Source organism: Charadrius vociferus, unplaced genomic scaffold, assembly GCF_000708025.1.
Source record: "Charadrius vociferus isolate BGI_N301 unplaced genomic scaffold, ASM70802v2 scaffold78, whole genome shotgun sequence".
NCBI classification, from domain to species: domain Eukaryota; kingdom Metazoa; phylum Chordata; class Aves; order Charadriiformes; family Charadriidae; genus Charadrius; species Charadrius vociferus.
In genome coordinates this window covers 1,223,570-1,248,640 of record NW_009649927.1, presented here as the reverse complement: position 1 = coordinate 1,248,640, position 25,071 = coordinate 1,223,570, and the positions used below count along the sequence as shown (strand labels likewise).

General features: G+C 39.0%; 1 protein-coding gene across 1 annotated transcript in view; it reads right to left on the bottom strand.

The window, feature by feature from the left end:
• The window catches only part of DISC1 (disrupted in schizophrenia 1), a 231,484-nt gene that overhangs the window by 107,121 nt on the left and 99,292 nt on the right, over nt 1-25,071 (bottom strand). Inside the window, 3 exon segments of the mRNA XM_009891161.1 lie at nt 315-499; nt 11,787-11,893; nt 16,431-16,485. Of these exon segments, the coding sequence (XP_009889463.1) occupies nt 315-499; nt 11,787-11,893; nt 16,431-16,485 (347 nt within the window).

The following is a 25,071-nucleotide window of genomic DNA, read 5'->3' as shown; positions in this document are numbered from 1 at the left end:
ATGTTATATATACGAAATATTTAGTTATATATACACTAAATATGGTTCTATTGTTTCTCTGAATGCAAATCATGCACAGTATCAGACAGATCTCCAAAGGTTGTATATTGCCGGGATATCCCTGCTCCCCCTGAATCCACCCTCCAGTGGAAACAGCTGAGAGCATATTCAGCATATTGCTTATCTACATCCTAGCCAAACTTTCCTCAGAAAAATCAGCATGTTTTGTGAAATGCAGGATGGTTCATCAAACCCAGTAGACTTTTAGGTGCTCGTGACTGAGCAAAAGCTGTGACAGCCTGTGAACTACTTACCAAAGGCAGCCTCTCCTTGTTCAAGTTCTTGTTTCAGTCTGGTGTAATCATCTTTAATTCTCTCCAATTTTCGGACATTTCTGGCACTCAGAACCAGCAGCTCATTGAGAAGTCCTTCCAGCCCCTCCTTCTCAGATGTTAATGATCTTATTTCTTCTGTCAGATCCTTCGCAGTACCGAAATTACTTCCTGTGTGTTTTGTAGGGAGCAGGGAGGAGAGGGAGGAAAGAGAAAAGGAAGCAGACATTTGCAACATCAGTAAATTACACAGCAAACAAGGGAAATTAAGCAACTATATCGCCCAACAGCAACTGAAAGACCAATTTTGGGGGGGTGAGGTAAGAAACTGCTTTGCAAGGATCCATTTAATTAACATACCACAAAAAGAATCATAATTGTAACACATTTAACCTTATACACACAGAAATAGTCTTTTTTTTTTTCCAATTATTGATACAATTTACATTTTTGGAGAAAACCTTTTCCTAAGGTCCACACTTCAGAAAGGGTCATACTGTAATTCATCGATCATTGTGGTGTGATCTGTCAGACCATCTTCTTGTTTTGGAGAACACCTCAACTTACAATACTTTTTAAACAGATGCTATCAATCTGCTAGATGCTGAAATACTTCCTCCTTGAACAAAGCAGCTCTATGCCATTGTTCACAACAAGCACCAGAAGGTTGTTTATAAATGACAGGTTGCATTTCTTAAATGGCATGTACCCCACACAAAGACCATCAAGAGATGTTCTTCTGAAAGAAGAAATTTAGAAGTCAGAACTCCCCTCTTCTGGTTCTCCCTGAAGCATAAAACCTCAGAGCCAGGCAGAATACCTTAGTATTAGCAGCTCACGCTGCTCTGGAGTTTTTAAAAACATTTGGCTCCTTTGGAAAGGGATCCAGAGTCAAAAGCTCAATTCCCAACTGGTTTATAGTGTAGCCTACTAACAAATGCTCACTTAACCTTTCTGAAAACCATTTTTGTAAGAACCTGGAGAGGAACGTTTCCTTACTTCACAAAGAAGTCTTAAGCATAAATGCATGATAACAGTGAGATGCTCAGCTATTAAATGACTTTGAAATAGCAGAAAACTATTATAATGCTACATTTATACACCTGTACCTGTGTCTTTTCAATGATTCAGCTACTTGGCTGGGGGCGGGGGGGAGAAGAAAAAAACGACAAAAACCTACAAAAAAATGTGGCAATCTAAAGAATACTTGACAAAAATAATTTCCATCTAAACTTGCCAAATACAAGACAAAAGATATGTAGCACAAGATCTAAACTCTAGCATCATCATAACTTAGCGAAAATTTTGTGGTATGATCTAATAAGTAAAGGCATCTAGTAAGTAACTAGTAAGCACTTAGAAAATTCAGCCTTGAAGCAAATATCAGTGTAAGGCACATCCAGTCACACATAAGATGTCTCATCAGCTTCTGAATATGTGCAATGACTTGAGACTCCTGAAATAACTTTATAATACTACCAGCATTATTCAGATATAAAGGTGTCTTTTGGCTTTTTTTTTTTCCCAGAAATATAATAAACTATTGCTTATACACAACAGATCAAGTAAAAATTTTATTTTAGAAAATTAAGACATAATCCAGAACATCAAATCCACACCACAGTATCCTAAATCTTTTCTACCTGGTGTCTCAAAAACGTTAGTCACAAAGTCTTACACAGGAATGGTTTGGGTGCTTTTCATTTTCTTCAGGACAGGGGAGCAAGAATGGGACATAAGTATTTACACTAGTTGGAAGACGGCAAAGCACTGCCAGCTGCTGAGAGTGGATCCGTTCCTCCACAGCGTAAGAGTGAACGGAAGCACTTCCAGCAATTAATTACAACCATCCTCCTGGAGAGAAGATGCTGCTGCAAACTCAAGTGGCCGTATGAGGACAGGTGTGCTAAAAGGAGACTGCACTTTCAAAACATTTGGAAACGACTGTATCAAGTAAATCAGGTTTAAAGACTGAACACTTTAAGTATGGTAGCCTTGTTTGGTGGATTTTTTTTATTTACTTAATCCTAAGGCTATGGTAGTTTCAGTCCAACCCTTTTCTTTGCTTAAAGCTGACCTTTTTTAAGAGTTCAAAACTCCCCTATTTCTAATCCTCAGCTAAAACCCTGTTTGCCAGTTCTACCTTATAAAGAATTATACAATTAAATAACTATAAATACGCTTTACAAATACTAGGATCTTATGGCTTACTAGTGCATTTATTGCGAAACAGCAGCACAAATTTTATCTTAATCTGTCACATGTTTCCAAACAGGCAAAACACGGCAGCAAGATAAGCAAGACAAAATCACTGGAAAAATGGCAGATATTCAGAAGCTTCTAAGGCAACAAGATTGAAAATTAAACAGTGCTGAACTGAACTTTACTTCACCTGAACTCATCTGAAGCATCAATGCACAGGAGCCTTAATAAAACATGAAGGCAAGAAATTCTTCATTAGAATCTGTAGCCTGCTCTTACATTTCAGAAGACAGCATGGAAAAAAGTATGATATTACATATGAAAGTTTTATACATATTGAATGGATTTTAATTCCCAGAGGGGAAGTTCATATCAAACTGAGGCTATGAGGAAATGGCATCAGATATATATACCCAAAAGCCAAAACTGCCTGGTGCGGGTCCCCCTGACAGCAGAAATATCTGGAATTCTGCAGTGAAAAGTCAGAAGAGCTTATACAAACTCATGCAACACAAGTGCCATCAGTGACCTCAATCACAGCAACCAAAATAACTGCTTTCTAAATGCCTTAAGAAGGTTAATTTAAAAACTAATATATAATCCCTAGCTGCCAGCATTAAAAAACATGCCCTCCTGGGGGTTTTGTTTATTAAGGGACAAAGTCACATACGATGCTGTAGAAACATTCTGAAGACGTGTCAAAATATTTTATTCTGCTAATATCCTGAAAATGTTAAAATTCCTTTTTAGATGATAAAATAATTATTTTGCCTAAGTAAACACAATAACTGTTACTTTGTCAACCACTCAGAGCTATGTTTATATAGCTATACCACTGGGAGAGTTCTAGTTGGGTGATGTTAAAAAAAAAAAGTCAGCCCTCACTCCTCCCAGGAAACTCAAAAAATCACTGAAGTTAATAGGACTGCTCACTCAGAAGATCTGTACAGACAACAAAACTGAGGAATTAATAGCCTAAGACCAAAGCTGAGCTTCTGATCTAAACCAAGACATGAGACAGGGATTCTATGAAGGGGACTGAAGGGTGAAATGCCACTTTTCCCATCCTTCCTCCTGTCTCGCCGTGACACTCACTAGCGATGCGCAGTTTTAGCCACTTCATACATATTCATATAAACACACTGGGTGCAAACTGGCACACCAAATGATGGAAACCACAAATTCAGAATCTGTTTATAAACGTCCAGGCTAGAAAGTCTGTTGCTCTATCAGAATCTTAAATCTATTCCATTTCAATTTGCATAAATACATGGAATCAACAGTGCTTGGACAAAAAGGGGGGAGGGGAAGAGGAGGAATAACTGTGTGAAGTAAAGCTGGGATGATAACAAAATCTGAAATCATTTCACATTAACTTGGCTGAACTGAGTACACACTGGAAAGTCAAATTTTCACTTTCCAGCTAATTCAAAGTATCCGATGCTTTGAACAGGCTGAACAACATGCTTGCAGTACGCTGTCATAAGGAGCTGAGTATATACACTTTACTTTGTGCAGCTGAACCTCACCATTACCTCAAGAGACAGCAACAAAACCCCAGTTAAAACTTCCTCCTTAATCCTGCCCTCTAGGGCTCTCTCCTCACATACATCCTTCATCCCCGACTCTCTACAGATGGTGACATCAGGTAAGCTCCAACGGCTTGACATGAAGGCCAAAAATACTAGCCAAATCAAGCAAAACCACCCCAACTGGAAAAATAAATAAATAAATATATATATATATCCCCAGGCACAACATAGTTATATAATTGCTTTTACTCACTGTAAACATAAATAATATATTTACCTTATTTTCCACTCTTCCCAAAATTTTACTTGCATGGCTATATACTACAGCTAAACAGTGCATCGGCACATTAAGTATATTTTCTCTATACATAGTTACATGCCACAAACTCACGTCCATTATAACAGCTCATTGTCCAATTTTACTGTATTGGGCAGATCATTGCCCATTTAGTAGCCTCAAACTAACATACCATTATTTTGATACCGCTTGCCAGCAACAAATTGACTAAAAATATGGTTTGAAATCTGTCCTATTTTGTAAAAAACAACAAATGTGTTATTGTTTAAGCTCTGTTAAATACTTCCCCTTCAAAATACAAGACAAAGTTAACGGCCCAACAACTTTTTTTACTCCCACTTTTTCCTCATATTTATGTCAGAAATTACATAGGCTTATAGCTTCCATTATTCATACTTGAAGCAGAGAGGTACCTCCCGTCCCTACGGAAACTATGTTTATTGTGGTACAAGCAATGGAGCAATTTTTGCATAACAGTAAAGCATACGTACTGGACAATGGCTTGAGTGTAGGAAAGAATAGACTGGTCATTATTTATCATTATCTGTAAGATAATTCTTCATAGACTAACACTACCTTTAATAATACATAAGAAAGTGAAAACTTACAGTTTAGCTTAGGGCATTTGCCACCACGGTATTTACCAATGGCACTGGAATTCAAGGCTGAAAATCCCCCACCCTGTGATTAACGAGAATACAAACTGATTCCACCACCACAAAAGAAATTGAAGAAAATAAATATCATTCAGTTGCACACAAAGAAAAGAGAAAAGGCTAAAAACATGACAGAACATGAGCCGGCAATGCACGCTTGCAGCCCAGAAGGCCAACTGTATTCTGGGCTGCATCAAAAGAAGTGTGGCCAGCAGGTCAAGGCAGGTGATTCAGCCCCTCTACTTCAGTCTGGTGAGATCCCACCTGGAGTACTGCATCCAGTTTTGGAGTCCTCAGCATAAGGAGGTCACAGACCTGTGGGAGCAGGTCCAGAGGAGGGCCACAAATCAGAGGGCAAAACCCCCAACAACAATAAGCTTTTAATCAGTGTTAACAACTCAGAGGCTCAAGTGAAAGTTACCAATGAGAAAAGGCACCAAAGCCCTGAAGAAAAAGGCAGAGGTTTGTAAGATGGCAATTCAGCAATACTGAGGCACAATCTATGCCAAGGACCAACAGCTACTGGTGAATGCTGGGCCACCAGACGCTCTCAAGTGCCTGCACTGGGGGTAACAAGTATAGCCCAGGAGCACATTAGTCTCAGCAATTTACTATGTGTGTTCGCCAATAAATGGTTGTTGCAAGTCACGTATAATTCTCTTTCAACATGGTAAAGGATGCCCAACTGAAAGTGACTCCAAGGCTCAAGGGTCACCCAATAGCACAGACGTGTGTGCACACAGGCTTCCCTACATAATTACTTCCCCCTCCCTCATAGCTCCCACTCACCTTATGCCTTTCAATGTCTGGTTCTTTTACATCTCCCCTCTCTTCTGTCTTTGCCTCACTCAATACCGCTACTAGTGGAGAGAAAGGGACATGCTGAGAGTAGAGGAAAAAGCCCAGACCTGATCTCCATGATCTTGAGGGGCTTCATGAAGTCATTACCCTCCTTTTTACCAACCAGAGAAGGATCAGGGAGAAAAATATTCATGCCACCTACACTTAGCCACCAAAAGTGCATGCACTGAGGTTCAGAAGTTTGTCACCTTGGCCCCCTGACAGTCAGTGGAAAGAGGGACACCTCTGCCCCCTTCCACAGACTGCACAGGGGTTTTCTCACGCCCTCCACCAGATCACAGGAGAGCTTTTCCATGGGGTGAAAGCGCCTTCCCTTCACAGCTCTCCCCATCTAACACTTCTCCTTTGATCACAAAACCCCAGAAAAGGAACCGCCAAAGAGCTTGCTCGACCCTCTCTCCCCCTCCAAGGATAACAGCTTAGGTAACAGGGGAGAAAAACAGTAAGTTGTTACGTGACTGCCTGACTTCTGCAGCAGAAGTGATGATTTTCTGCTGTCTGGTCACATATCATGCTGGAACTTCAGCTACAGCAAATTATCCTTGAAGTTCACTGAAAGCCAGTAACATCCAGCAGTCTCATTTGGAAATGAGATAAAAAGACAAATAGCATAGCAGCCTGCATGACTGTTTGGAAGTTGGATTAGCGAGGTCACTGGCATTATTTTGTAAATTACTTAACAGGCTTGCCAAAAAGTACATCACTTGCAGCAACACACGGTAGTAAATTTTATTTCACAGAACATAAAGTGACCATTGTGGGAAGACACCCCAATATGCAGCCATGTATGATGGAGCCAGACATTGAGATACAGGCATGAAGAAGTAATCTCAATATGCCTCTGAGCCATCCACCCAGAGCACTGCTGAAAGCAGGAATCTGAAAGTAAGGAACCAGCTATGTCATCTGACAAGATACAGGTCTCTATCAAACTCCAATTTATCAAAAAACTAATCCTTTGTGAGAAAGCACAAAGAGGCGTTGGTATTTTTCCCTCTAAGACTAGCCGAGTTCTCCAACTGATACCAAACAACAGTTCTCAGAAACAGGAAAGAAAAAAAAAAAAAAAAAAAAAAACACAAACAGGAGAACCATTGCCTTCCAGTGAAAGACAAAGTACGAGGTGTATGTACAATGCCTGGGGAAGATCTCAACATCATGTCGAGAACTTTATGCCAATACATATTTCTGCACGAAATGACAGAATACAGCACAGGCACGAAAAACAGACATCCATGTTACCAAAACACACAGATGTATGGCCGAAAACGTCCTTCAGCCTGCACTGGCATCTCCCAGTCTGACTGCTCTGTCCCCTCTCTGACATACTCATTCCCAATTGGAATGCTTAGCACCAAAGTTGGAAGGCTGGGGGCTTTTTTTGTTACAGTTGCTTCCTGAGCCTGCAGAACTTGCTAAATGAGCATCAAAGAGCAGGCTAAGATACAACAGTCCCAGCATTAAGTTTTGTGAAAATATGCTATCTAGTATTTATGTCTTGCTATTACACTTCTACATTGAGATAAGAAAAAAAAACAAAAAACAAAAACAAAAAACACCTTTTCATTGTACTGCTGGAAATCCCACAACAGTATTTCCAGTCAGCTCCCACTTGCAGGTATTTAATGAAATAGAGGTAGTGCTAATTACAGGATGATGACACAAGATCTCTTATTGGTATAGACAGTTTTAAAAAAACCCCAACAACTTGTGTTCTTAACTGCTTACTAGTCACATCATTCTAACTTCTGCGGATGCAATTTGTATTTGCAAATACATAAGAAAAGTTAATGACATGCGTCTCAGATAACTACATAATGAATTCGGTTTTTCATTCACATCTGCTTAGCTCCCTGCTAGCCACTTTCTGGCTATCTAGTCCCACACTATTAGGCATTCTCAAGAGAAAAATATATTCATACAGAGTATATGAAGACACTAAAATTATCAAACAACCTCTTTTATTCAAATATAGGAAACAGGCAAAACAATGATTAAAATTCACTTTAGTTTATATCTTCCCTATTCCCAGATTATTTTCTCACTAAGGAAAAAAATGAGAAACACACAATTTCTCACATATGATTTGCTCTCCTGCAAAACAGCCTAAAGTTGGAAAATAAATATTAGTAATATTTGTACAGTTACATTCACATTTGCTTACATATCTTATTTGAATTTTCTTACTGTTTTAGGATTATTTAATCTGCAATTCCCCCCCCCCCAAAAAAAAAATTCATGCTAAATAGACACATGATGCTAAGAGAAAGAACAGAGTATCATGTGCTGCCATGTTCTTCTCATAACTGATGACAAAATTTTTATAAGCATGTTAAGAACTACTCTAAGAAGCAACTGCTATAATAATCACATACAGGTTTCCAAGCACTGCCATTAAGGTGTTTTGTTTTAACAAAAACAAAAAAATCTACTAGATGTTAAACCATAAGATTTTGTTGATAAGTATTTACAAATGTGTATGTCAACAGTAACATCTCATGCAATCAGGATACCTGTTAGCTATGATTAGCTAAAGCTACTGACTTAAAAACTGTGAACAATGTAATAAGATTCTACTAATTATGTTTGGAGAAAAATTCTCACTAGCATCTCAGGAGTATTAACTGCAAGTTATTTATCACAACAGGCAAAAGCCAATCAGAAGGTAAGGGAGTTGTTGATATAAAGGATCTGAATGATAACTGTTGATAGAAATACCTCTCTAACATTTAAGTACAGGCTTTTTTTTTTTCTCCACATGAAATCTCACTGGGATTTAATTAGTCTACTGCACTTATTCGATGACTTTCAATAATCCAAAGATTCCCAAACCTTCTTTCTTTCTCCTCCAATTTTAATTTTACATTTCTTCCAAGGAAGAAATAGTAGGGAGGAGAGACATTTACATATGTAGCATTGTCTCTTATGTCTTTACAGTATCATTTATTACAGAGTCTTAAAATCTAAGGTATTGTATTGACAGGACTAATAAAACCGTTATGCTTACCATTGTATTCATTGCGGTATTTTCCTCTCAAAACAAGATCAGCTATATTCTTACATTTTCTGGTACAAATGCACCAATACTGTACAATGTGTTTGGAATAGAAAGTACAGTTCACACAGAAGATGAATGTTATCTGAAGCTATCAAGGTAGCCATTAAAGGCTGAAGTATATATCATGCTTTCCAAGTTATCACATCATTAAGTCATCACATGTAAGCCCTGAAACTAATGCATTACTTAATAACCATATTTGTAAGCTGACCTAACTTAACTTTTGGGATACACGATCTCAGATGTGTGCAAATGCATTCAGCTACCTTTTTGCTTTGACACTGTTCCAAAATCACTTAACTCTGATTCCTGAAAGAAAATGCTCCGTTAAACAAAAATGATGCAACATCTGTTTAGAGAAAAACAGTTGTTCTCAGTATCCATTAGCACTGCTGTTTGACGAAATTGCTTGAATGAATGACCTAACTGTTACGGTAAAAAAAAAAAAAAAAAAAAATCAGAAATAACAGATATTTATCCCTGCCTGATGCTTCCAGATTAAAGGAAAACCTTTAACTATGACCGCTAAGCTTTATTCTTACTGCATATTTATATATATATTATAATTCCCTCCGAATTTCATGCTATTCCAAGGCTGTCCTTAAATAATTGCATATTACCAAACTGAAGATTCTCCTACTTCCTAGCAATTTAATATATCCAGGCTGTTGATTAAGATTCTGTTAGTTGCCTGACAGATCAAGAGATATATACGTACAGTATCTTGCTTAAATCTTAACCAGTATTTAAAAGGTTAAGATCTACTTCTTAACTATGCCTTATTTAAGAGGTGTCATTCATTTATGCCTAAAACAAGAATACACAGAAACCGAATACTTCAGGCTTCTCTAATTTATCTACTGCTCACTGGTTTTGCCTTGTTAAGTTTAAAAAAAAAAAAAAGCAGCTATATTTAGCTCCTCCTTCCACTTTCTTTTTCTGCATTTACCAAATCTTTTCTTCCTGACTTGTTTCTCTGTACGGTGCAATTCATTCTGCATCCTGGCTTTTCTGATTTTATCACTTCAAGCTCTAAGACTAAAATATTTCCATTTTTTTCAGGGTTTTTTTTTTCTTTACACTTTCAGGTCTTTAGAGAGCTAATTTTTTGATTCCTATGTTTCCCCTGTATCCTCTGCATTTAACATAAATGAGTCCCATCACATCAACTGTATGTATCCATTTCTTACATTGAGGTAAAGAAATGACAATATCCACTGTCACCAAGTTATCTTTCATCCTTGATTTTCAACCAGTTCCCTCCAGAGTTTTGCCTTAGTAACACCTTAGGATTGCACCATTCACAGGCATTAAAATTCCCTGAAGTAAGAGTTTTTCAGAGTAAGAATAAAAAAAGAAACAATGCTTTTTATCAGTAGTAAGAAACAACACTGATACTTCTTAAAGAGTGTAGAAAGGCAATCATAGTCACAGTACTGTGCACATGTTTTATAGTAATATCAGCATTAAATTGTCCTCTGAATTCATTCCCGAAACAAGCAACCTCTTTTAAGAGCTAACAAGTATAAAATATTGTTATGAATGTTTTGGAAATAGTCTTCAAGTTGTCATTTACTCTCTCAAAGTGTCAGACTGAGGTACATCTTTTCTGGCCAACTGCTTCCTGCTGGCAGCACAAAGCAGTTGCACATCCAGTTTATGGGCTATTTTGTTCTCAAGGAAGTCATAAAATGGTTGGGCAAAACTTTGACCCAATTTCTGAAAGCAAGAAAATTACCTGCATTCAAACAGCCCACAGGCAGAGAAGGGTGATTGCTCAGCTTACCTCTCACAGGTGGACACAGAGAAATAGAGAGCATTTCCACTTTGAAAAGGTGTTACGAGAAGCAAGGATATTGAGCATGCTCAGCACTAATACAAGATCTGGTCCTTAATTTCCTTTACGATGTTGCTCACGCCTGACATTATCCACTTCTGACAAACCAACCATGTGACACTGCACAAGTTTTCATTTTAAAATAATTCATGTGTGCCAGTACTAAATCCTTTTATGTAATTGAGAAGGTAAATCACCAACAGGTAGCTACAACACATCACCTTGACATGCATTAAAAACCCTCTAGCCTTTCTTTACTTGGTATAACATTGGAAAATTCCTTGTACCCAAGACTACATTTCCTCCTATTCAGCTTCCTCTCTGAGGCAGGTGTCCAGCAAAGAGACACCTACTTACACATCTGCAATTTGCTGAATTAGAAAACCCACCTCAGGAGACAGAACTGTGCTTTGCCTTTTTTCCTTAGTGAACAGTGCAGCAGTCCCAAGTAAGTGGCATGTAAAGCTGTTATGTATCAGGCTCTGTAATCACTTTTCAATGTTTCACTGGTTGTAAATAATATGCACGAGTGCTCCAAGGACCAAATTGCTCTTTTGCTGCCAACATTAGTTGTTTAATGATCTGAACAGCAGAAGCTGCCAATTATTGTATTCCATTTTAAAGTGTCATTTAAAGCCACACTTGTAATTATTATACCTTTGTTGTAAACTTACACTCTTAGCTAGAGAGCTCTAGGCATATAACTTGTAAGGCCCAGAAAATGCTATTGATAATTATTAATCAATTTCACCTACAGAAAAATATCACGTTCTTTGCACATTTACTGCCTAGCACATAGCATCTGCTTTGCCTGCAGTTCCCAACCATGGAGAGGAGCATGAAGTACTTTACACAAGACACGACACAGCCCTGTTCTGCTGCACTTGCCACGACTTCAAGGAATCTAGATAAGTGTACATCAATTACTTCTCCTAAGAAGTCTCAGCTATGAAAAGGTCAACAACTGCTCTGACACACCACTCAATGTTAGTCCTCTCGTCACTTAAAACTTACCTGAAACAGACAGCATTTTAGCTTCAAGTAGAGCTGGTAGTTGCGTCTCAATATCGCTCACTTTCCTCCTCAACGTACTGCAGAGTTTCTGACTTGTACAAACCTAGATCGAGGCAGACAACCATGATATACAATTCATTCATGTAAAAGTATAAGGCAATTTAAACAGGGCTTCAAACATTCTTGGTTTACAGACATGACATAACATCCTACCTCAAGGTGAAGAAGCTTAATAAAAAGTGATGTCTTTACTGAAATACCCAACATGAATCAAAATTTCCAGTCTTTGCCACATATTCTATTATAAAAATAGAGAACGGTATTAGTATTAGCTACCTGCAGGAGATAGAACGTGCTGCACTTCTAGATACTGAGGCTGCACGTAGAAGAAAGGCCACCTTCCAAATTCTGTGCAATTTCAGCATTAACAGTGGAGTGCAGCGTAAATAAGCCAATGTTTGGAGTTTATGATATCTTAACACAGAACGTACAATGATTTTTATACAAAATATACCATGCTGCACATCTTAACTGAAAAAAGGTAAAACAGCCATCATTAATTCTCTGCACAGGCAATAAATAAGGCTATATGAGCTCAATACTGCACTTCATTTCACAATCATGAGACACAGCTGACTGGGGTTTAGGTTTCTGACTTTTCCTCTCTTTCTATCTTTTTAACTGGAAGTTCCTTCAGCAATGAATCAGGACTGGTATTAAAAACACTTTTTCAGGGGAGAAAAAAGAAAAGAAAAAAAGAAAAGAAGTTCAACTGTTTCTGTACTTTACATTTAAGTGTACATTACCACCTCAGAAGGACCTTATACAGCATACGCAATTCATACAACTCCCACATATTTAAAAATGTTGGTTCTTACTCCATACTGCACTATTTGTAAAGGAAGTGAAATGAACAAACAGAAAAATCCCCCATCAAGCTAAGGCAAATCTCTCGTTCTGAAGGCAGACATCAAACACTTACTTAAAATTGTAGCTGACACTGGAGAAAACATTGCATTCATTGGAACCAAGGGTAAAGCAACAGACAAGAGAGGCACAGGCCAGTTGTGAAGAGATGACATGTGAAATGAAATCTCCAGAGGAAAGTTTCTCTGCCCTCCTTGTCTTTTCCCCCCACCTTAAAAACAAGTGTATATACCATGCTTATTAACAGAAGCACAGCTATCGCTTTGCTTTTAAGAGCAAAAGCCTTACAGCTCTAATAGCTTATCTGTTTGTACAACTAAAGTATAATAATTCAGATATGACACTAACTGTAAATCCCTTTAAATGGATAATAACCTCTTGCTTTAGCTGACAGCATCTGTTAAACATAAATGGGTCATATTTTTTCTTGAGTCAACAGAACTATCCTTCAAGCAGTAACCATTACTATCTGAAGACTTTGGAGTCTTCCTATGAATTTAAAAGCACATATATCTCATCACTTCTGCACCTATTATAATTTTTCAATTCCCAGATATTTCACTTTGTTTCAGTACCCCCTTCTAAGTGACTCGCCTATTAATTCACTTAAAATGTTTTAAAAAACCCAAACCTGTCAGAGGTGAATAAACGTGCGCAAAGAACCCAAAGGCCATTTCTGTCTCACATGTCCAAAATAAATCTGAAAGTTTTTAATGACTTCTTTCTAAGCAGCACACTCTCTTTAGGGGTACTGAATGGCTCAGTGAATTGCAATTAGATGGGGAATCTTTCAGCCCCAGGAAAACTGCATGAATATATCCCATGCTGGTAGTAACTTAAAGTCATTACCGGTAGACAGCTGTTTGGCAGTTATGCAAAATAAGCTGGGAGGTTTAATCAGTTCCTTGTAAACCCTGTCCACTTTATAAGCACTACTGTCAGAAGGAAGCTTGCTGGCACTCTTCATTAATGGACCCAAATGCAGGGACCAGAGGCTGAAAAGAGTTCCTCTAGCTCACAGACATGACTCTTCTGGAATATGAGATAAGTACGTTACCAAGCCTCTGCTTGGATCTATGTCACGTGTGCTCTGTAGATAAATGAACAACATTAATCTTCAGAGCTATCATATGGCATAGTTCGACAAAACTAAATGAGCAACCAGGAGAGACAAAACAATATAGCATTCTCTAAACTAATAGCACTGCTTCTACATTACATCTGTTCTACTCTACAAGCTCCGATTCTTTTCATTTTTTCTAATTATTTTATCTTAATAGCAGCTACCATTACTCATTACAGTAGCTTATTCAGCCACTGAGGAAAGGCTATTTCTTATCTAACAAAGATGATGAACACTCACAAAGCCAGCGTCCTCCTTTGCTCCCAGGAAACACACCATCCTCCCCTAACCAGTCTGACTGCAAGTGCCTGTGCCTGAGGCCCCAGCAATGCCCCTTCCCTGTTCTCAGTGACCAGCTCTGCTGCAGCCCATGGACCAACCAGCTCCAAGACTAAAAAAAATTTCCCTTTCAGTTTCAGGGAAGTTCTAGAGAGCCAAATATTACTGTATCTATTTAAAAATCCTCTTCAGTGGTTTGTGGGTTTTTCTTAAAAGCAGACTTCCAAAAAAAAAAAAAAAAAAAAAGATACTCTTGGTTAGGTATACACCTTACAAATCTGTGTTCAGACACATAAACACTGCTCAAAAAAACAGTTTATCTGAAAACAGTAGGATGCTGGTTAGCAAAGATATGTGGAATCAAGATGAAAAGAATCAAAATATCAAAAGCAAATTTGCCCATTGTCATCCTCTTCCATCCTTCCAGCATATGATGTTAATCTAAAGTGGCAGAAAGAGGGACAAGGACACTGACTAAAGCACTGAAATTTACTCTTCCTCCAACCATCTCATGGAAAAAGAAGTTTTGAGTAACCTCCACATTTCTCTACAACAGAGAGATAGAGAAATTCTATTTACACTGCCTGAAGAAAAGGACAGTCCACCCGGATCTCCCATACAGCACAATCTTGCCATTAGCAAGAGCAGATATCAATGTCTGAAGGAAGGTGGTGGATAAGGGAGATTGTTCCCTTCATTAGCAGGCGAATCTTAGCTTTTGCAGCCTCAGCTGAAAACACAGATGAGGCAGAAAAGGCCATATAAATATTAGTGGCACAAGGGGGAAAGAAAAGACCTTTGACAAAGTAGTGTTTTCCCCATACAATGAAAAGGTTTTAAAGAACAGCTCTACTCAGTTTGAGACGAAAATAATAGGATGAGACAATCTGAATAGATATAATAATAAATGATTTGGAGCAGTCTCATTACATGTTTCCTATTTATCTTCTCTAATAAATAAAAGCCATCACATAGAAATAGAATGAAATTAAAATAGTATTTTATCTATTGAATATTTAAAGAAACAGGCTATGGAATTCTGCCTCGCAGACTTCTCAATTGTGACCCAATGCTTCAGCTCTTATTGAAAGTCTCTAGATACTTCGGTTGTAAAATAAAACTTCAAGAGGTGCACATTTTCAGGGGAGAAGGCAAAATCTGTAACATGTTTTAGCTTGCAGATAGCTTGAAATAGCACATCACACTGAGGTACTGAATGTATCGAAAATTTCAGTAGATGAGCTGTGGGTCAATTGCGTACTTTATTCATAGTAATTTAAAAGATACAGGGGAGAGCATCATGATATAATCGTCTATAGTAATTTTTCCCAAGATCTGTGCATAAGCAAGGAATAGAGGAGAATGAGCTCAAAATAAAGCAGAAGAGAAGCAGGGAGGGTTATTGAGATGTAATCTTTAAATGGTCTTTTTAAAGACCAAAATGGTGCATGTTAAAAGTGTTGGTCAAGATGATTAGCAAGTGAAAATTTTATCCTTTATAATCCATTCTAACTTTGGTGAGTGCTATTAGAGAAAAAAACATGAAAAATAAACTTATTTCAGAGTATAAATTCAGCACGGATCAAAACCCAGAAATATTTTCCAGTGCCTGTTACATATAGATGTATATGAATTAGCTACAATAAATGGACCTTTTTTTCTAGAGCGCTCCTGGAGCAAAGATGTTCTGTTGCTCACTGAGTCATTCTGAAATAAAAACTTCAGTATTCTCTTTCTTGGAAGGAGGCGATGAGAAGAAAATTAAAAGAGAAGTACTAACAACTCTGGTTAGAAACAAAAGGTATGCTAAATATGCCACGTCACTTCTCTTTGTATTTTTAAAGAGGGATGAGAAGTAGATTGCTAGTTTATTATTAGTGAAAGCGTGGGGAAAGGAGGTACTTTATTTATGCTCTTCCTTCACACCAACAAAACTAATCAGGCTAGGAAAGTAGGAGACTGTATTATGAGTGAAAACATTCAGCTGTGACCAGAGTTCACTTTCATTTCATGAAGCTGAGGAGTCTGTTCCTAAATGGAGACCAGCGAGAAGACTGATCACTAGTAAACATAAGCCAAGAAACAATAGATGACTCCATCTGCTTCCTTAAGCATAATCTCTGTGGCCTGTCCAAATATAAAAGTTGGTTGTTTTTTTTTTCCAGAGTCTGTGTTTAAAAAATATTTACATGCAAAATCTGTTTAGAAGAAACAACACAAAACCAACTTTCTAAAACACAATTTATCAAGATGCAAGCTACTATCTGCTTCTCTAAATGTTCTAAATAACTGAAAACTGATGTGTACTTACTTTGGCAGTAGTTTCTTTAATGGACATGCTGAACAATTGTTCTTTTTCCTGAAGGCTAGAAGGGATTAAAATAAAATAAATAAAGTTCACCTTCTCTGCTCATTACGGTCTGCTACACAAGACACATTTTCATATGGAAGCACATAGGCTTTAAGATGACTCATACTAACACAAAAGAGCCAACACCATGATAAAATCTGTATGTTTGGTTTCAGTGTTGCTAGTTACTAACCAACACTTGTCCACCCAATTTCTACCCACTTAATCCTGCTTGCTTGCAAAATGGTTGGTACACTAGCTTTACAGTTCTTAATTAATGAGTTTATATATATTTTACTTACCATCTGCAACACAGTTATGATTATTTGTGTAACTGTATTATCGTAGAAGTTCCCAGCAGTATCCAGGACTGGTGCTTTGGTTGGCTACCATCCAAACACCTAACACAATGGTATTCCTGACACAAAGAGTTTGCAGTTACCTATCCTCTTATAATCCAGTTTCCAAGTCTGCTATGAAAAGTTTAACTGCAGTCACTTGCTCTCACAGAATTTTGTATGAAATATCACTACTTAGTTTGTTGAGTTTCAAAAACCTACAAAATATTTGTACCAAATTGATTCAACAGTGGACTGAAATTGAGGCATCATCCATGCTTATATGAACAAATTCAAGGTTTTCTTCCACATGTGAAAACAGGTAGGTTTACTACTTTGACATTACCAAACCTAATGTAAACCTGTGCCTTTGGTGCTTGTAAATAAATTCACAACTTACATTTTTAAGATAAAGTTCAAAAATCCAAGTCAAATCAAACATTAGGAGTTAGCAGAGAGATGAGTTTTGCAACATTAACACTTCCCTCTCTGCTGCTCTGCAGGCGTACATTTTTATACAATGTTCAATTACTTTATCACAATTCAGTGATAAAGTAATTCAGTGTACATGACAGTCAGCACTCCCCATCAGCAGCATCTCAATTCTTCCTTTTAGCTGCGTCGTAAAAATTGTACTTCTTTCACAACCTAGCACTACTGTTCTTCCTGAATAAAGAACTATCAATTTACTTCTGAGCTTTTCTTTAGTGTTCAGCACTGGAGTATCCAAACATTTCAGGAACATCACTGGATTTATTTCAAAGACACTCTCACAAGATTAGGCAGAATTGTATTCATTTTACAGGTGGAAGAAACACAAGTCACTTACTCAGAAAGCACATTAAGACTGAGTGCCCATTTTGACAGGCACACAGTCCCTGCTGCCTGCCTCTACGCATTTCAGTTTTCTTTTGAGAACTTGCTCCTCCGTACATTCCAAGCACAGCACTTACAAAGTCCTGCTTCAGGATCCATCATTTATGTAAGTCTGAACCCCAAAGCACGTGAAGACGGACTTGCAGTCAATTACTGACCACCTACAGAAAGGCTGACTGGACCATCTCGCCCAGCTGCACACGGGAGTGAGATGGCCTCAGAGGCAGAATTCAGCTGTCCAGCGCATCATTTAATAGCGTTAATGAGACAGCTATTTGCGTTGCTTTCCCTAATGCTCTGCTTCATGGAACGCACACCTTTTCAATCTACAGCCCAGCAAGGCCAGTCACCTTATTACCACCACAGCACATGGGGGTCCCTCCAGCCCCAGACAAGGCAGACCCCTCAGAAATAGCTCACGACAGTGTAAATCAATGACTGTGTAAGGCAACAAACAGAAATACAGCTGGCTAGCTACATAAAAGTGGTTTAACAACATTTCCCACATAGCAGTCTCCAATTTCTCCTTTTTTTACAGTAATATATGGGCAAAACACAAAATATTACACGTGCAATGATGCCATTATCAGCTTCCTGCCTGCCTCTGGGCATGCCAGAGGGAATGAACTATTTCGTCATTTCTTTTCTCAGGCTCTGGAGCTCCCAATGACTTTCAGCATCTCCCACAAGCAGCTTCTGAGCTGGTCAGGTTATGTAAAAAAGAGCTGGGCTTTGTATACAGATGTCAACAGGGAGCAAGCAAGGCTGCAGTGTGTAATTGAATGAATAATGGGTGACTGGCCCAATTGTTCTGAAACTGTCTTATAAAATTCAACTCTAAAGACCCAGGCCATAATGAAATGTAAAGTGCAGTTATAGCCAGAAGAACAACAGTATAAAGATGGCACTTCTATTTAACAAATCTCTTCCATGTGCCTCTCCTCTTACCTGCTTACTTTTTTTTTTCCCACAGAAAGCCCCCCCAGGTTCATACAACATTTCACTCCTCTGCAGAACTCAGACAGCTAACAGGATTAGCGATCAATTTTTAATTTCTTTTTAAATCATACATCCAACACAGCATTACAAACTAAGGCCCAGTTGTAGAGTCCATACTGCTAACAAGGAGGCACAAGCCCACGCAGACTTTCAGGTCCAGGTGCTGTGTGGGAAAACACACCCTCTTCACAGCCAGATTTCTTTGTTATGCGCATCTATCAGGTCACTGGAAAATAAATAAGGAATTGTAGACTGCCTTTTCAATGACAGCAGAATTATAGTTTTAAGAGACTTTAATATTAATCTGAGGCATATCAATAAAGAGTAACATTAGTAAATCATCATTTTGACTCAAGCTAGTGATAGCCACATTAACCACAGGCTTAAATCTAAAGAATCCTTTTGTTACAGTTACAGCATTCGTGCAGACTCTTACAGGCGTATTTGTATTATTTATGGTATGAATTTCACAGTAGTATCCCATTTTGAATCCTTGTTAGCCTTCAAAGTGCTAACATAGGAATCCCTTATCCCTTTTAGAGATCAGCTCATTAGACAATTCACAGGCAGCAATCAAAACCATGTACGAAGCAGCCATAGTTACCAAGTACAAACAGCTTTTAACTAAGTTTATTCCTGGGTTGTTTTCTTCTACCACAAAACACCATCAGGGAGAAGGCCCTCACAAGCTTTCCAATTAACTGACAAGCTAATGACCCGCAAGAGAAACCAGGCAGTCAATACCGATTCATTCTACCGACAAAGGGCTTTAACAGCCGTGATCTGTTACATGTGACTTGAACCAGAAATACTATTTTCTTTTACCACCACCCTGGAGCATCATATTTCATTTTAAGAGAGGTATTCTGTCTGCTTAAAAGTTGCTTTACTTATTACTACCAGGGAAAATGGCTTTAAAAAGAGCTCCTTGGAATAACACTAAATTCTTGCCTGGGAAGGCATCCATAGTTTTGACTCATTGCTATTCTTCTCTGGCAGAACAGCTAATCAAGACTTTGACTGCTTGTCCTCACAGTCTCTGCAATCTATTATAAGGATCATTTAGAATTTACTTCTCAAATTCAATATAAGCTAACTCCATCACAGAGAAAGCAAAGTTCTTGACCCAGCTGATGGAAGGACTAGAATAAGACAGGAATTCAATTAACGCAAATTTAACTGACTAAATGCAGGAAAAGAAAGGTTTTTAACACTTGCAGAACTGACAGCAATCTATGCATCATGTCTAATTTCTTCATTCATGTAGGTGGCCATGTAGGCCTAACATTTAAATAGCTTGTACTGGATTTACACACGTTAGGATCCATAACAAGGAGAGAAAAAAAGAAACAGAATGTAGACTTACTACATCCTAGGGCCTCAATTGTATACAGACTAGACCAGAACGAGAAAGCAGGAGCTGAGGAATTACCCTTTCTGGATGATGAAGGAAATAATACTTTGGCAAAGCACGGACTTCAGCTGGAGGACTGCAGGAGGATGTGGGAATGCTGCATATTCAGCAGCTGAGGCTGACTTGGCATGAAATGCCAAGACTTGACAGACTATGGGAAAAATGTTAAGATCCAAACACTTCAAGCAAGCCAGCGCCTTTTAAACACCTCGTTTTAGTGACCTTAAAGAAATATAGGTACTGAGTACGTTGAATTGTAATTACACAGTTGGAGACTGCTGAGATGACAATGTTCGTAATCAGGAATGGTGTGCTGGCAAAATGAAGAAAGCCAATTCAATGCAATAGGGGACAGAAGAAAGACTGTGAATCGAGTGGTCTGGTTGACACATTCCTCAGTCTATCACAGGCTTCCCACGTGACTGCAGAGGACATTAAATGTCATGATATAACAGATAATGTTTAAAAAGCCTTTTAAAGAACATTCTGAGAAGTTACGATTTACATGCAGGAACTGCAGATACTATGGAAGTGGCTTTGTTCAGAGGAAGGCTGAGTAGCACAATACTGGGAAGAATGGCTTTCTACTAAAGGAAGGCATGTTTCTGAATATCTTTCCTTCCACTTTGCTAGTATACTTCCCTTCACATACCAGGCTATTGTGTATTTGTTTTGCTTCCTAAGAAAAAATTCAAAGAATGAAAATGGGCAAAAGGTAAGTCATGCTGTTCTCTGCATTCAAAATATATAAATATACATATTGCTTAAACAGAAACAGTTCCTGTATTAATGACAAAATATATAAACAGTGACCCAAAAAAAATGTAGTCAGAATGCAGTTTCCATAACTGCACAATAGAACATGCCACACACATGGTACCAGTGCAAGCTAAATAAATTCTGTACTGGAAATTCTTATTTTCATGCAGAAACCAAGCAGCCATCTCCGATCTCTGCCTGAAGAGACTGAAAGACAAAAGGATGCCCTTTTGAACAGCAAATATTCTTCCTTACGTTACTGTCACCCAAAAGATTATTCCAGATCCTGTTATTTCACTCCCTATCTCTACACCACAATACAGTGCTTAAGCAAAAAGCACTTTCATTTCTTTAAGCACAAGCCAGAAAAATTTAAAATTACTTATACATAAATTTCTAATTCAAGAGTAACAGCTTAGAAGCCTACGCTCAGATGGTACGCATATGAGAAAGCATGATGGGCTGAACCCTCAATTCATATGAATATGCATTCCCTCCTAGATAAAATTATTATTAAAGGATATTGACCTTGCATGACAAGGTTTTGGAAGTTGGGGGGGGGCTACAGTGCTGGCTTCTGCTCAAAGCTTCCCCTATGTCCGATGGAGCTAATGCCAGCCGGCTCCAAGACAGACCCACCACTGGCCAAGACCGACCCAGTCAGCGATGGTAGTAGCACCTCCATGATAACATATTTAAGAAGGGGGAAAAAAAAAAAAAAACAAACCACAAACCACCCCCCACACAAAAAACCTGCACAACTGCAGCTGGAGAAAGGGGGGAGAATATGTGACAGCCACAACTCTGCAGACACCAAGGTCAGTGAAGAAGGAGGGGCAGAAGGTGCTCCAGGCACCAGAGCAGAAATTCCCCTGCACCCCCTGGTGAAGACCATGGTGAGGCAGACTGTCCCCCTGCAGCCCATGGAGGACCCCATGCTGGAGCAGGTAGATGCCCAAAGAAGGCTGTGACACCGTGGGAAGCCCGCGCTGGAGCAGGGTCCTGGCAGGACCTGTGGAGAGAGGAGCCCACGCTGGAGCAGGTTTGCTGGCAGGACTTGTGACCCTGTGGGGGACCCACGCTGGGGCAATTTGTGCCTGAAGGACTGCACCCTGGGGAACAGACCCACGCTGAAGTAGTTCACGAAGAACTGCAGCCTGTGGGAAGGACCCATGTTGGAGAAGTTTGTGGAGGACTGTCTCCTATGGGAGGGACCCCACACTGGAGCAGGGGAAGAGTGTGAGGAGTCCTCCCCCATGCTGAGGAAGGAGCGGCAGAGACAACATGTGATGAACTGACCACAACCCCCATTCCCCATACCCCTGAGCCGGTCAAGTGGAGGAGGTAGAGAATTTGGGAGTGAAGTTGAGCCTGGGAAGAAGGGAGGAGTGGAGGGAAGGGTTTTTTTTTTTAAGATTTGGTTTTATTTCTCATTATGCTACTCTGATTGAATTGCTAATAAATTAATTTCCCCAAGTCAAGCCTGTTTTGCCTGTGATGGTAATTGGCGAGTAATCTCTTTTTGTCCTTATCTCAACCCAAGAGCCTTCCATTATATTTTCTCTCCCCCGTCCAGTTGAGGAGGGGGAGTGATAGCAGCTTTGGTGGGCATCTGGCATCCAGCCAGGGTCAACCCACCACAAGTATTTTCTTGGCTATCAACAAACTTAAACAGCTTAGAGCATGTCTGAATTTGGACCAGAATAATGAGAGTACCTGCAAAGGTATTCTAACAGTCACGGCCTGCAAAGAGCATGACTTTTCCAACTTTAAGTCTTCTAAAATGATTCCTTCTCTGATTCTGAAGTCACAAGAAGCTGTACTCTCTCAGAAGATGAAAATATATAAACCAAGTCCTACACTTGTAATCTTGCTTTTAACGGCAAACAGAAGCTGACCTTCCAAAAAAGCCTTTGTCCAGTCCTTTGCAAAAGAAATCAGAAGTTCTACTCAGGGAACGTTTGGGGTAAACCTCTGCTACAGTCTACATCAAGGGAAAAAACCAACAAAAAACCACCAAAAAAATCTTAAGTCTACGGACTTCACTGGGCCTTTAAGGAAGAAATCCACAATACAAAAATCAAATCAAACAATCAATAACTTTCTTGTACTTTTACAGTTCCTTTGATGTGCATATCTCAGAAAGCTTTGAAGGCAAGTCAGAAAAAAAAAAGCTTTTGAACAAAACTATACTTAACAAGAGGCAGCTTTAAGCTAGACATGTACAGCTAGAACCAAAAGAAAAATAAGAAAACATACTTGTACCCAAAGTTTTCTTGAGTAAAATCAACAGATCCATTATTACAGTTTCCATGGGGAGTTTACCAGGACAAAACCTGTAAGCATGTCACTGATCCTACACTTCTGCTCCATTAAGAATGTTCAGAGCCAGATTGCATTAAATGCACTGAAGTGAAACAGCACTTCTTTTTTCTTTTTAAAGTCTCCCCCACAAAGTTCAATTCTACCTAATCAAGGAAGACATTGGATAACAAGATTTTCATTCTATGTGATCTGTTCATAAGCCTGGCTGGGCCACATATCTGGCTATTACCACATCAGGAAAGCAATTTTTCAGTCTAACACATAAGTTCCTTTTCATCTTCATGCAATAATCCATGGGACTTTAAACAATGAAATTATCACCGCAGAGTATCTCTGTGTTAGGAAGCAAAATCACGCTTTAAACATAAGTCAGGGTTTTCCAAACAAACTCTGATTTTTCCTTAGATAACACAGTCCACAGAAAACTCCTATAAGATGACAGAGCTGGTTAAACAATGATAAAAACACAACATTTCTGCTGAACTGATGTGGTGGAAATCCAATTTCTCTATTTAAACTTGTCAGTGCTCTTGAGACGTGGACTTTGACACTAAATAGAAGGAGAGAAAAGTTGTGTTTAATTCATACTGAAAATGAAATTTGTGGCAGTTGCAAGGACTAGTCACCTGAATTAGAAGTAAAATGCAAAGTGTCACCTTGGAAAGCTTCCAACCTCAAAAATTAATCTGATCTGAGACAAAAATTACCAAGAGATGTATTTTAAGGTACAGAAGCATTGAACCTTCTGCACGTTTCAATCTACAGAGTTCTCCAAGGAATATGAATGAGAACCCAAAATTACAAACCTAGCTCTGAACCATCTGAGAAATGATTCTGCTCCAGCAATTTGCTCTTCTTCTGGCTATCATTTGCAGAGCAGTATTTCTTCATTGTTGCTTCACATCAAGGATTGCTTCAATACATGTGCTCCCCCCACCTAGAATTTATCAAGAGGCAAAACCAGAAGTACACTTTCCCCCATGTCTTCATATAACCTCAGCTTACCAATAAGGTTTCCCATTGGCTCATGGGTTGCTGGGTGACTGTACTTGTCTCTGTCCACTCTCAAAGAGTTATACTTATACAAAGCAGACTATAACAACTCCTCACCCTGCCCAGAAGCTCTTACATAGACAAGAACTCTAAACTGAGATGACCCTTACTTCCTGCAGTGCTACCAGACACTAGCCCCAGTTACGGGAGGACTGCAGAAAAATCAGGGCATTAGATGACACTTCACAATTTTCTGCAAGAATGATTAACAAGATTATTTTTTTTAACGCCCACGTCACTTGAAGATGCTGCTGGCATCTTTAATGATGATTCCAAGCTGAATTTTCATTGTCGTGTATTGAGAAATCTTCTGGTCCTACAAGATACCATTCAGACAGCTGAACTGGCCGTCTGTTTCAACCAACCATTCGCACGGTGCTGTATTTTCCACCACTCTTCTGTCAGCTGCTGCTGCAGAGCAGTCGCGGCTACAGCTCCTACCTGAAACAGGAGCATCAGACTGAAAACAAAGGCACAATTCAAACAGCTATCTGCAGCAGCAGTTCATCACAACCAAACATTTTCCCCAGATTTTCTGATGTGTCAAGGGATCCCCATTCTTCTGCTACATCTGTCTGGAGTGCACAAAAACTAGAGCTTGCTCACAGTAGCCGCACTTATTCTCCTAAGAATAACAACCATTGTACTTCACAGACTGAAAGGGTCTGTCCCTGGATATTGTTGTTAGCTATTTCTCTTTATATACAAACAAATTTATACAAACGAGAAATAAATCCCATTGTACGCACACCCAGAGGAATCAGCACATATGTGACCTGGTCTTTATAGGCTGCTACATCCCACTGGATGCTGCTCAAACAAGCAGGGGGAACCAGAT